General features: G+C 38.2%; 1 protein-coding gene across 2 annotated transcripts in view; it reads left to right on the forward strand.

Annotated features, from left to right (window-relative positions):
* The window catches only part of LOC107588847 (radixin), a 128,246-nt gene that overhangs the window by 42,657 nt on the left and 72,364 nt on the right, over nt 1-13,225 (forward strand). The window contains exons 1-2 of one of the 2 annotated variants that reach the window (XM_016277086.1): nt 3,521-3,578; nt 3,708-3,792. In XM_016277086.1, coding sequence (XP_016132572.1) covers nt 3,781-3,792 — 12 coding nt within the window. In that variant the 5' untranslated portion in view covers nt 3,521-3,578; nt 3,708-3,780. Of the gene's footprint in view, nt 1-3,520; nt 3,579-3,707; nt 3,793-13,225 lie in introns of those variants that run through there. The other variant, XM_016277084.1, reaches the window with a different exon arrangement.

Below are 13,225 nucleotides of genomic sequence, written 5' to 3' on the forward strand. Positions count from 1 at the left end.
TATAATATATATAATTTATAATTTTTGAAAAAGAAGCAGAATAAGACAAAAACGAAAGATACAAATTAAACATTTTTCAGATACAGAGAGTTTACTTAACATATTTATTTAACATCTTTTGTTGGTTAACATTAATGACACGGATAGGTACTTAATTAGGAATGCTGTCCCTTTAAGACGGAAGGCATGCATGTAATACTGGCACATGTTCAGTTTTCACCCACCTGTTTACGTTCACTTAATCCATACCCGACTGTATTTACGTGAGATACTCTACACCAGGGGTTTTCAACCTGTGGGGCGCCAGCATCAGTTAATTCAGAGACATTCTCTTGAAAATTTATGAATATGAGTTAACAAATCTTTAGCTATCCACTAGGGGGCAATCTGACTCCCACTACTAGTCGACAGTTAGAGCAGAGTTGGCTTGAGTATCAGTCACGCTCAGTGTTGCGGAATTGGGCAACTTTAACACTTGCCGCGTTTTGTAGTTTTGGGCTAGTTTTGAGTAGCAATTAGGTGGGTTTTGTTGTGAAAACCTGGCAACCCATGTCACGCTTATTGACAGTGTAAGATGATTTACGGTTAGCCGTGTCGGAAATCTAACCACGGATTGGCATGTTGTTATCTCAGAAACAGGCTCAGCCATGACATTGAATCAGGTAAACTGGTTCTATATGTTTCAGTATAATTACGCACGCTATACCAGGGGTGGTTCTAAACCCCTTTTAGGTGGGTTTCAGCCCCCCTATCTGTCACCTTAGCCCCCCAAAACTATCTTAACAATCAGGCCAGTGCAGCTTCCTCGAGAGTTTTTCATTCTCACGTGTTTTAAGTCTGGTCAGTTTAAACTAAGTAATTTTAAGCCATTTAAGCCCAAGACATCTCAATGCGGTACTCACACACTGTGATAGAGCGTTTCTATGTGCACCGCTCACACACCTGAAGTGCACAAACAGATAGCCTTCTTAGATATCAGGTGAATACCAATGGCATTGTTGGATGATGTTGCGAGAGAGAGAGAGCACTTCTATCAGCGTGATTCTGCCTATCTAACCATCTAACTTCACTAACTTTAAGTTAATCGACAACGAATTGTGACTCCCGGGAAAACTGGACATCTGGTCACCTTATCCCTACCCCTTCGGTTGCTGAGGCCATTGTTTCAGATCGCTAGTTCGCATTTTGGTAGCCTATCCATCCACTGGAGCTGCCATATGTAGACTAGATATGAAAACGCCCCTTATCCGATTGCAATCCAATGACAGGGATGCACATTTTGAAGGACAAGACAGTAGCCTATAGGATGTATTTTGAATGTCCGGTAGTCCTCAAATAACATTATAGTCCCATCTCGTCTTGTTAACGAAGACGCGGCATAAATTTCGTCATAGTTTTTATCATCAGATATTAGGTTTAGCTCATCAATGTCTCATCTTAGTCACAGAAAAAAATGTTCGTTAATGAATATTTTTCGTCATCGTCTTCGCTGACTAAATTAACACTGTCTCTGAGACTCGATAATGGTGTCCTTTTCGTGAACAAACCTTTTGAGCTGAATAGGGATGGAACGATTACCGGTTTGATGATAAATCATGATAAAATTCCCTATGGTTATTATTACTGTTTCATATTTTAATTATCATTAAAACTAGATGCACCGATTGACCGACCAGTGCCTATTTTTCAGGCCTATTTTTCACATGACCGGCTCGGATCGTCTTGCCGATTCTGATCCTTTTATTGCCAGCGGCGCCGGCAATGACGTCACAGCCACGCGCACACCCACAGTCACATGTAAACATGTCGTTTCGCGTGAGAATGATTCTAATTTTAATTGAATTCAGTGTAAACGGCGACTGATAATGTATTTATGTCGTGCCAGATGTGGCTTGCACAGTGAGTGTGTGAGAGAGACGGCACACAAAGTAACTCACAGAAATGTATAGATTGCATACTGCGGTAGAAAAAAAAAAAGATATTGACAAAATATGATTTAGGTAAGCAACGTTATACGGCCATGATGTTTCCCCGAATATCAATATCAACACAATTGCAACCTGACACTGATTTTATACAATAGTATTTCAATAAACAAGAAGTTAAAATTAAGTGACTTAGATTTTAGACAAAATATTGACTGTTTTTGCTCAATTTCACTGACGAAAATAGTTCCGCTCAAAGCCACAGCAGGACTGTTGTGTCTCTCCGAGCAACACACCGCTGTGTTTCGTTACTGAATGAATCCACGTTTTTGAACGAATCGAGTGAGTCAATGATTCAGTGGTCCATTCATAAGGACAGTCACTTGCCTCCTTTCTGAATGAATCAGCCGTTTGAATGAATCGGTTGAATGAATGAATAAATGGCTCACTCTTTAAACGCGTCCTATTATGCTTTTTCACTTTTTGTATTTTAGTCAGTGTGCAGTGTGTATGTTTTGTCTTATTGCAACTTGTCTCTGTTCTGAACTTGCATAAACTGCGTTGCAATGCAATCTTTTTCCAAAATGTAATTTATGTGACAATATGAAGTCTGTAAACGACCGTTTACACGGGCCAGAGACGCTGAAGACGGACGCACAGAGAAAAATACTTTAGCAGGCAGATCACTCACTGTTCATGATGCACAAACTATTGGAAGAAAATCCTCAATATTGATTTGGGGGTTTATATGAATGTGTTTCTGAGGGGAACTGACTGTCGTCAGAAAGGTTTACGTGGTATTTTCTTTTCATCTGGTCTCTGTATAGTTTATATTAAAGCAGTGTTTCAGCGCAGCCAAGGAAACGCTGTATCTGGTGTTCCAGAAGCGCCTCCTGCTGTCAGAGAGTGAATCTGCGTCTCATTCAGAGCATCTGCTGTTTGTTTCGTTCAGGCATGTAGTATAATTTCACAAAGCTAGTCAGAACAGAATTTTTTGTTTTTGCTTCAAATTGGGTTATTATTAAATCAAATTATGTATATGAAATTATATAACTAAATGATATGTATATGAATTATATAACTAAAATTAAATAACTGTAATTACAGATTTAGGTTAAATAAAGATGGCAGTCTATATTTTTCTTCTTTTTAGGAAACAAATCAAAGAAAAAATAAACATTCTACTGTTCCTAATATTCTGTATGTTTCTCAAAAACAAAATATATTGTTCAGCGGAATTATTATTATTGTTTTACCCAGTCATTTAAACATAACACATTTTAGAGCTGTAACAACAATACCGTGAAACCATGATATTTTTGCTTAAGGTTATCATACCGTCAAAATCTCATACCGGCCCATGACTAATCCGGGAGCAATATGATATTCTCCAATCAAGTGTGCTCCTAATTATTTATAAAAATGTCAGACTGAGCTCTAAACTATTTGTCACATTAGAACTTATCACTTATCTTTTATTGGAGTAATATTTATTCTCGTTTCTTTACCACCACAAACAAACATTTCATAATTAATTTCTCTTGCTATTGCAGGATGTTGGCTAATGTTATATTTTCTTTTCATTATAGTGAAGACAACTCCAAACACACTTCTTATCTTGTATGCCTGTAAAAGACGACCAAGCCAATCAGTGTAAGGGCATGGCTACGTTTCGCCTCGTATAGAGAACTGTTGTGAATAAAGCTTAATCAAGATGTCAACTGGTGGAAATATAGAAGAATGTAGAAGTGTTCTTATTTGGTTTATTCCCTCCTTTTTTAGGGGCCTACAATCCTGTGATAGAGGACAAGATTTTCTTTTCTTGATTACGTGGGAAGGGAGGAGAGGAGACAAGATGCCGAAACCAGTAAGTATATACTTTTTTTTTTTTTTTACACTTAAGAGTCTGTTAGCTTACCGATTTTTGTTTCTGCTGGTGGGTGCCCACCCTCCAAAACAAGTGTCAAGTCATTGGACATTCGACAGTCAGAAATATTGACATTAACACTGAAAAAAATGTGTAACGGATGCAAAAAGGGGTAAATAAGGTGGTTTTCTTATAATAAAGTGAACATTTGCTGCATATCGTTATTTATTACTTTTTTTATGTGTGCAGTCTTTTTATTTAATGTTGAAAATGTCAAAAGAGCATGAAATGAATGAAGGTCAGTATAATAAATAATAAGTCTGGGGAGATTAAGAAAATAGTCTTACATCTCTCGACTTTAACAGCATTGTTGTGACCGATAAAGGAATTTTGGAAAAGCTCTTCACTAAAATTTTTTTTTTTTTAAATCAAGCCTTATATTTGTCAACCACTGTTTTTACCCATCCATCCACGACATAAAAGGGTGTTTTGCACTGACAGCAATTTGCAGCAACAGTGCGACCAGTAGTCATTCTTTTGCAGTGAGTTGTCAATTTTAGCGGTTATGAGGGACAGCAACATCTGTTGATGATGCAACAAAATTGAACTTCAGCTTTTCGCTGTGCAGTGAGCAGTGATGCAATGCTGTAACTAACAGTGGGAGTGCAGATAGTAATTTGCTGTTTTACATCACTGGATAGGATGGCCAAGTGGGAATGCTTTGACCAACAGCTCAGAGACTCCAGCCACTTTGATTTAATCACTGAAACTCCACAGTCCTATGAAAGAAACTGTCCTATAATGAAAGATTTTAGCAGTTCCACGTCACCTTTTCCAAGTTTCTTCCTGCAAAGGGAAGGGGAGCTTGGTAAACGTGAATCCAGGTGAATTATGTTCCTGACCCATTATTGTCTTGAATGTTTCTGCACCTATCGTTGCAACCCCCAAAAATTAAAATGTTAAAATCTTTTATTTTTCAGCTGAAATACTCATAATCTGGAAAAGAGCTGTTGTTTTTCAAAAATTGATTTAAAGCGGACCCAAATTCCTTGAGTTGCCATGTGTTTCCAAAGAGCTAGAACAAACAATTGGGAATACACTGAGATTTCAGCTGCTGACTGTATAAAATAACAGCATACTTGCTTGTGAAATTATCTATGTTTTAATTGTTGTTAAAGGACAAATGGAGTGAAAGAACATTCGCTTTGGCGCGTTTGGTTTAAACCACTCATTCGCGTCTTTGTACAGATATCAGAAGGATCGCAGCGTAAGAAACAAGTGGATTGTTTATTTTTAATGGCACCCCAGATTAGTGTTGGGCGATATGATCATTTTTCAAATCGTCATATCACCAGTCCGTGAGATCGCCGATAGACGATATTATCGTGCATGGGTGGGTGGGGGCAAGAGAGAGACTCCCTGTACTTGTCATAGGCTATTTCAGTGTTTCCCAACCTTTTTTTAGTCGCGGCACCCTTTGGAAATTTTAACAAACTTGTGGCACCCTACAAAATTAATTTCGTCACAATATTTGAATTTCTAACTTCGATATGATAATTTGAAAAGTATAGATATTCGGTACAACAGGGAAGAACTGCAGAATATAATGTCATACAGATATTTTTAATATTAAAAAAATTGTCCATCAAGGGTGGCAATCAGTAGGCTAATTTCTAATGAAGAGACCAATTCATATGACAGATTTTAATGTAGGCTTTTGTACATATGTAAACATTATTTAATTACCATTATAACTAGCTATCTCACAAATTTTTGCTCACTCTGTGTTTTTTTTTTTATTTTACAGTGGGGTAATTTTGGTGCAGTAGCACGAGATAGCTTGATTTCAAACTTTGAATTGAATAAAAAATGACAAGCAAACAGTCAGTAATAAAATAAGAAATGAATAATGAGGCCTTCGAATGAAATAAATAGCTTTTTAGTTTTTCAGGAAGGTCTAACAGTAGGGTTAAGATATTTATCCATTATATATCCACCAATTATCCAAATAATGTTTAGTCCTAGAAAGCTGCTATTATCAGAACACGTGAGCATAAATAGCGGTTAGCAGATCAATGAATGAGAGGGCAGCGTTACCAGAGTTGCCCATATACCACACCATGTTACAGCACAGTAGGGCTATTGCAGACAGAAACAATACTGTAAGTGAGTGGACTTAGCTGTTCCGATGACCATGAATGGTATACGAGTGGAGCGACTGAACGGAGCGGAGTGCACACGCACAGAGGGGGATATTATGCAGAGCGTCACACCACGTGAAAGTGAAACCTGAGTGGTGAACTAATTTTCGGCAGCCGAAATTTCGGTGCATCTCTAATTATTGGCGACATCAGAAATGGATATTATGATGCTTTTTTGAACATTTTAGCAATTTAAAAATATTTTTAAAATCTGGTAACGCGCCCCATGATGAGCCCACAGAAACAAGAATGAGATGCGTTCTAACATAACTGTGGCATTAAACTCTGTTAGTGAGGGCTCGGTTAAAATATTGCACATATCTCAGGGCTCTAGACTCATTCTTCACACTGGTCGCTCTTTTGCGACTAACTTTATCAGTTGGTCGCACGAGCACAGAATTTGGTCCAATTTATTTTTTTGCTAAAACATTTGATTAATCAATGCATGCTGATGAACTAAACAACTCGCGCACACTCACACACACACACACACACTCTCACAAACAGACACGCACACACACACACACTCGGTTAAAATATTGCTCATATATCAGGGCTCTAGACTCATTCTTCCCACTGGTCGCTCTTTTGCGGCTAACTTTCTCAGTTGGTCTCACGAGCGCATAATTTTGAAACAATTTTATTATTATTTTTTTTTTTGCTACAACATTTGATTAATCAATGCATGCTGATGAACTTTTATCATAGTTTATGGTTAAATGGTAACGAAAATGTTCAACATTCAACCCGTTCTTTTTCATCAGTATTTGTGATTTAAATTGTGAACAGGAATTCCTCTTTTCGTGTGCATTTCACTTTCACTTTCAAATTTGCGATCTTGGTGTCACGTTTTACAAGAAAAGATAATTGTCTGTTTTGCTTATCTATATACCTTTCACTTTTTAAGACTAAAACAAAAGATGGATTTATTGTTATTCCTAATTAAAAAGCACAACAACAATAAAACGGTAGGCTACAAAGACAAACTAGCTTACATAAACGAATAAGACAAGGCATGGCATAGGATACATCACATGCTGTATATACCGACTAATAAATTACAGAATGTTTAACAAACACAGAGGAATCAAATAAATAATAATAAGAAAAAAAACTAAGGAAAGCCTCCATAGCGTAACGCGAGGTAAACAGCAAAGATAACAAGCTTTTCAAAACTAAAACAAAAAGAAAAGTAAAACTAAACTGGCTGTCGCTGACAGGACTTGCATGTTTTTTTTCCACAAGAATACCAACATGGTCACCTTCTCTGGTTTAAGAAGCGGTCTTTTACTTTAGTTTGTAAACCAAATCCTTCATTGCTCTCCTTCACGTGATCAGTGAAATCTGACTCCTGCTACAATGCAACTCGCACATTCTCAAAAATTGTTCGCAGTCTAGAGCCCTGTATAATAGGCCATTCAGATTACTTGTTAAAGTGCAATGAAATACCTTATATCAGCAGACGATATGTGTCTTATGTTTGTGGTTGGCGACTCCTTCACCGGCTACAGGCTCCTCATTTGCACGCTCGTGTGTGTGAAATACAGTGCTGAATGAAAAAGCGGGGCAATTTGATAATAATAGCCAATTTATAATGGTTCGCCTAATAATGATAATTATTATTATTATTATTATTATTTAATACATTAATAGGAGAATGAGCCTAATATCGTCTTGACTATCTGCAAAGACAACTGCTATCGTCGATACACGATACTATCGACTATCGGCGCAACCCTACCCCGGATCGTGTCTGAGGAATGATTGGAGCGTTTTGATTTGTGAATGAGGCACAGTGTCATGGAGAGTTCACAAAGAAACATTTGTTGAAAGATGAAGCGGTACTAGATAGGGCTGGGCAAAACATTTTTTTAGTTTTTTAAAAGGACGTCAATTAGGGCTGTGCGATATGGACAAAAAAAAATCGATCGCGATTTCTTGATCAATTTTGCGATTTCGACACACACAGACATGCTTTTAATCACTAAGTAAAGGTGTAACAAAATGTCTCTAGAATATGGCAGGGGAAAAAAAATCCCGTTTCCAGGGATTATTTTTGTCATGCATTGGTCATAGAGCTCAGATGTTGAACTAGATTTGTTGCGCCAAGTTCGCACGTACTCCGTCGGCAGTGCGTATACGGTATGTGTATGCGGTGCAGAAGCAGCACAGACTAATTTTGCTTTCACACAGGACGCGTTTGCAGTCCGCTCCTGATCCGCGGCTGTTTACCACAAACAACATTTATCCATTATTTTGATTTCTAATCCAAACGTTTCTGAAAATGCTTTTTCAGCATTGATTCTCTTTTATCACAGTACAGTAATACAATCTTTCATAGACATATTTACGTTTAAACTCAATAAATAACTTTGTTTAGCTACCACCACGAGTGCCATCTATTATTGTGTTGTTTATCTAAAAGTGCACTTTTCCTTGTTTTAATCTAGCCAAAAATCCATGTGTTGACTGTGAAACAGTAGACTTTAATTATATGCATTTATGGTGTAATTACTAAATTTCCATGTCAATCCATGTTAATTTTTACCGCGAATAATGTGCTGTGCATGCAGCACAGCAGAAATAGACTCCATGCAGAAACGATCGCAGCATGACTGCTGCAGACGCACCGCTCCTGGAGCACACTGCCGGACCGCAATCGCATGGTGTGAACGCTCTGATCCGTTAACATGGGCACGGACAAAATACGCACCACAGACAGAGTGTGTGAACCTGGCATTACGTTTGTATGCCTGACCGGTCTGTTCTGTTCTCGTGCTCCATTTAGGCACGCTGTATTCTGATTGGTTCGGATAGCATACTGCGGGATTTCGGGGGAGCGGAAAATCGTGCTGTAAAGCGATTTAGAAATCGCGCATGCTCAAATTGCGATTTTATGACGATTGATTAATTGCACAGCCCTAACGTCGATTCGATATCGATTCTCAAAAGCCGTGAATTGATCTTTTCCGGTATTTATTTCAGCACTCATTTAAAACAAGATCTGATTAACGTGAATACATAACGTGGTGTAGTCATGAGGTGCTAGTTCAAATTTAAAAAATGCTAAAAAAAAAAAAAAGTTCTGCAGATATGGTCTTGTTTAGGGATCTGTGCCTTTGTGCATACTGCTAAGTAGTAGCGATTGTGTTTTTGAGCAATAGTGTGCACCCTTAATTTACAGAGAAAAGAAGGTCAGGGAAAAAATCTGTAGATGGAAAAATCTCCATACAAGTTCTTTGTGCATTTTTCTTTTTTTCTACTTGTTATTTTGCACTTTTTTGTTAGAAAATGTTTATTTACTATTTATTCAGGTTTTTAAGGTATCTAATAATTTGATACTTAATTTCCATGATCTAACTAAATATTCTTAAAAATGAAAAGTTTGTTGTCATTTAAAAGTATGTAGGCCTTCTTGCATTATTATGCCGTTACATTATGATTATATATTCAGTGGCATAAAATGGTCTTTAAAATGACAATAATACCGCTTATCGCAATTATTTCTGGGGCAATATATCAAAAAGTTGTTATCGTAACAGGCCTACGTGAATCTTATCATTAGTCTTCTCCACTAGATGTCACCCTTATTTACCTTGTGCGATGTTACAACAGAAAGCCTGACATTCATTCATATCATGCCATGCGCGTGATTTGCAATGCTCAGATGAAATGCTATAGTAATACTATAAATCTGAGGAACGATTTCCACAATGAATGAATGGTGGATGGCGCGGCGGACTGTTTTGTTTACTACACACTAGTGCTGGGCGGTATACTGGTTCATACCGAATACCGGTTTTTATTTTTGTGACGATATGAATTTTTAAAATACCGCCATGTCACTTAAACAACGTTCGGAACGCGACACTGTTTGAAAGGGGTGTTGCACTGTGGTGAGGGAACAGCTGTATGTGTTACTAAGCGTGAAAGTTACGAAACTGAAGCTGTAGAACTAATAGAACATGATGACGCAGAAGAACTCATCCACAATATCCACATTGACCGCCACAAATATCCACCGCCCCTGCCATCAGCTCCCGCATCTCACACGCTCACGAGCATGACTTTAGCACTAGATTTAGCAACTATAGGGCCTTTCGCACCGCTTTAGTTCCAGAACTAAATGTACAGTACTAAAGTACTGGGACGATTTCCCAGTACCATTTAAAGGGTTGCATTCGCACCGACAGTGTGTACTAAGAACCGGTCGACAGCGACGTCATTTGTGCGCGGCGTTCAGCAACAGAAACGAAGAAGAACAACATTAACAACAGGAGGATGGAGGACGCTGTGATCGGAGCTGTGTTTGTTGTGTCTCGTGGGTTTCACAATAATGGACACGGAAAGTCGACGTATACGTAAAGTGATTGAAAGACTGGAAAGGAGGACTAAGAATCTTCAACGACAGCTGGCAGTGCTACATTTGCTACAAGTGCCTGCACTTCAGCGTCCGTCCGTCCATCTATCACTGTTCTCCATACTTGTGAAATAAGTTGACACAATGTTTACAGTATGTTTACACGGCGTTTTAAATCATGGCGGGTGAGGGCGTTTTCGTACGCGTTTGGCCAATCAATGTCTACTTGCGTCACGATTAGTACCAGTTGTGCTGGTTAGACCCTGCTCCGGAGTAGGAGCTAATTTGGTTCTTGAAAAAGGCAGTCCGGTACTATAATCGCTCCCAGTTCCGGTGGTGCGAAAATGCCAAAAAGTGGGTAGTTCCACAATTAGTTCTGGTATTATGAAAAAGTTCCTGCGGTGCGAAAGGCCCTTTTCAGACCCTTTTAGCAGATTTTTTCCATAGAATATTCATACTGACAAACCTGGCGACTTTTTTGTATAAACCTTAGCTATGGTTCAGTTGAAAGATTTCGCTAGTGCTGTCCCGCGAATGCGAGGTCTGACTTTCCCGGAGAAGTGTCACCTCTCTCGGCGTCTGTTCTGTGCAGTGAGCGGCAGAGAAGCAGCATATTCAGTTGGCCGCACCGCAGCCGACTCGTCAATAAATGAGTACAAAACAGCGTTTCCTAGCACCTGTCGCTTACTGATTGTTTGGAATTATAAATATGAGCGTAGTTCGTCTGTTAATATCACATACACTTTTTTGTTTGTTGTTTCTTTTTAGTCACTCGGACACAAAAAAGTAATATAGCCAAAACAACCGCATAGCCGCTCTTTAGTGTAGATGCATGTTGATTTTATCAGACGATGCTGCGATTTATAAATGAGAGTGACTCCTGGTTAACATGTATTAAAAGGGGTCATGTTTAGTCACTATTTAGTGTGGGATTTTTTTTACAATATTCACTCATTATGACAGTAAAATAGGGCATTCTAAGTCAATATACTGCAGTATTTCCTCTCTCAATCAGTAGAAAATATGGTTAACACCCGGTCATGCATGAAAAAAAAAATACCGTCTTGTACCGTGAAACCAGTATAATTTTGAAAAATACCGTGATATCAATTTTTGGTCATACCGCCCAGCACTACTACACACATACTAAAGCGTGGATGACGCTCGCAGTGTTTTCAGCTTCTGCCGTCTCACTATATGATGATATGAACACGAATGTCATCTCCAGCTGCTCTGAGAGTCACTTCATTAGCATTTTACCGTTTAATTTGAGAAAACTACCATCATATCACATACACAGCAGCTGCAAGTTCTTCACGGCAACCTGTCAAATTAAAAGTTTAGTTTAACCTTAAGAAACTGTCAGAATATATTACTATTTAGCAGTCTTAAGACTCAATGATACTACTGCTAAGAAATATTAATAAATCTTTATTTTTAAAGGAATAATCACACCTGTTTTCTTTTTATTTTAACAGTAAACCTCTGTTGTGCACTGTTTGTAAACTGATTTTTACTTTTAATTTTTTAGAAATATCAATAGCATTTGTATTAAAACTATATTCACTGAATGTAATAAAAGAATCAAGTCGAGAGCTTGCGAATCGAAATCTAATCGGGACATCTGAATCGATACCCAGCCCTAGTACTAGATCTGACTGAAGCTGCATCACATAGTTAGTAAATTATTTCATAATGCTTGGTCTGGAAATGACTTTTATTTGGATGATGTTGTCAAAACACTCAAAATATGCAATAGCGAGGGGGTTTTGATACTGTTTCCGATGCAATGACGTTAGCCGATCATAACAGTGGCTGATCCTGAGAGAAGCCTTAAAGGACCTGCCCCTTAAAAACAGCCTGTTTCTGAGAGAAGTTCAGAATTCAATTCAATTCAAGTTTATTTGTATAGTGCTTTTCACGATAGAAATCATTGCAAAGCAACTTTACAGCAAATTAAGTTTCTACAATATTTAGTGGTAGCTTATCAGTGGTGACTGTCAGTTAATAAACCTATGGCAGAAATGGACAGAAAAAAAATTAAAGACGTAATCAAACAGACGAACACTATTAACAGCAATTATTATATGATGCAATCAAACTTATAGCAAAATGTGGTAGTTCTGTATGTTGTTTCAGGGTTGGCATCATCTGAGGTCCTCTGAGGGGTTTGCATCTCTTCTCAGGTGTTCTGGATCCAGACTGAAGCTTGTGTAAATCCTAGTTACGGCAAAAACAGAGAAACAAATAGAGACATAATTAGCGTAGCTGCTGTTCCAACCAAGCAAAATTTATTTGTTTAACCCAAACTAAAGATGAATAATGTGCATTTGATCAGATATAACTGCAGTACAAGATTTTGAGATGTATTATTTGAATGCTTGGCCAAAGAGATGTCTTTAATCTAGATTTAAACAGAGAGAGTGTGTCTGAACCCCGAACGTTATCAGGAAGGCTATTCCAGAGTTTGGGAGCCAAATGCGAAAAAGCTCTACCTCCTTTAGTGGACTTTGCTATCCTAGGTACTACCAAAAGTCCAGAGTTTTGCGACCTTAGGGAGCGTGATGGATTGTAGTGTGGTAGAAGACTAGTTAGGTACGCAGGAGCTAACCCATTAAGGGCCTTATAGGCAAGTAATAATATTTTGACATGGAATAACTGATACGGAACTTAATAGGTAGCCAGTGCAGAGACTGTAAAATTGGGGTAATATGATCATATTTTCTTGACCTGGTAAGGACTCTAGCCGCTGCATTTTGGACTACCTGTAGCTTGTTTATTGAAGATGCAGGACAACCACCTAGCAGTGCATTACAATAGTCCAGTCTAGAGGTCATGAATCCATGAACTACCTTTTCTGCATCAGAAACAG

The sequence above is a fragment of the Sinocyclocheilus grahami genome, unplaced genomic scaffold (assembly GCF_001515645.1).
Source record: "Sinocyclocheilus grahami isolate Dianchi unplaced genomic scaffold, SAMN03320097.WGS_v1.1 scaffold108.1, whole genome shotgun sequence".
NCBI lineage: Eukaryota > Metazoa > Chordata > Actinopteri > Cypriniformes > Cyprinidae > Sinocyclocheilus > Sinocyclocheilus grahami.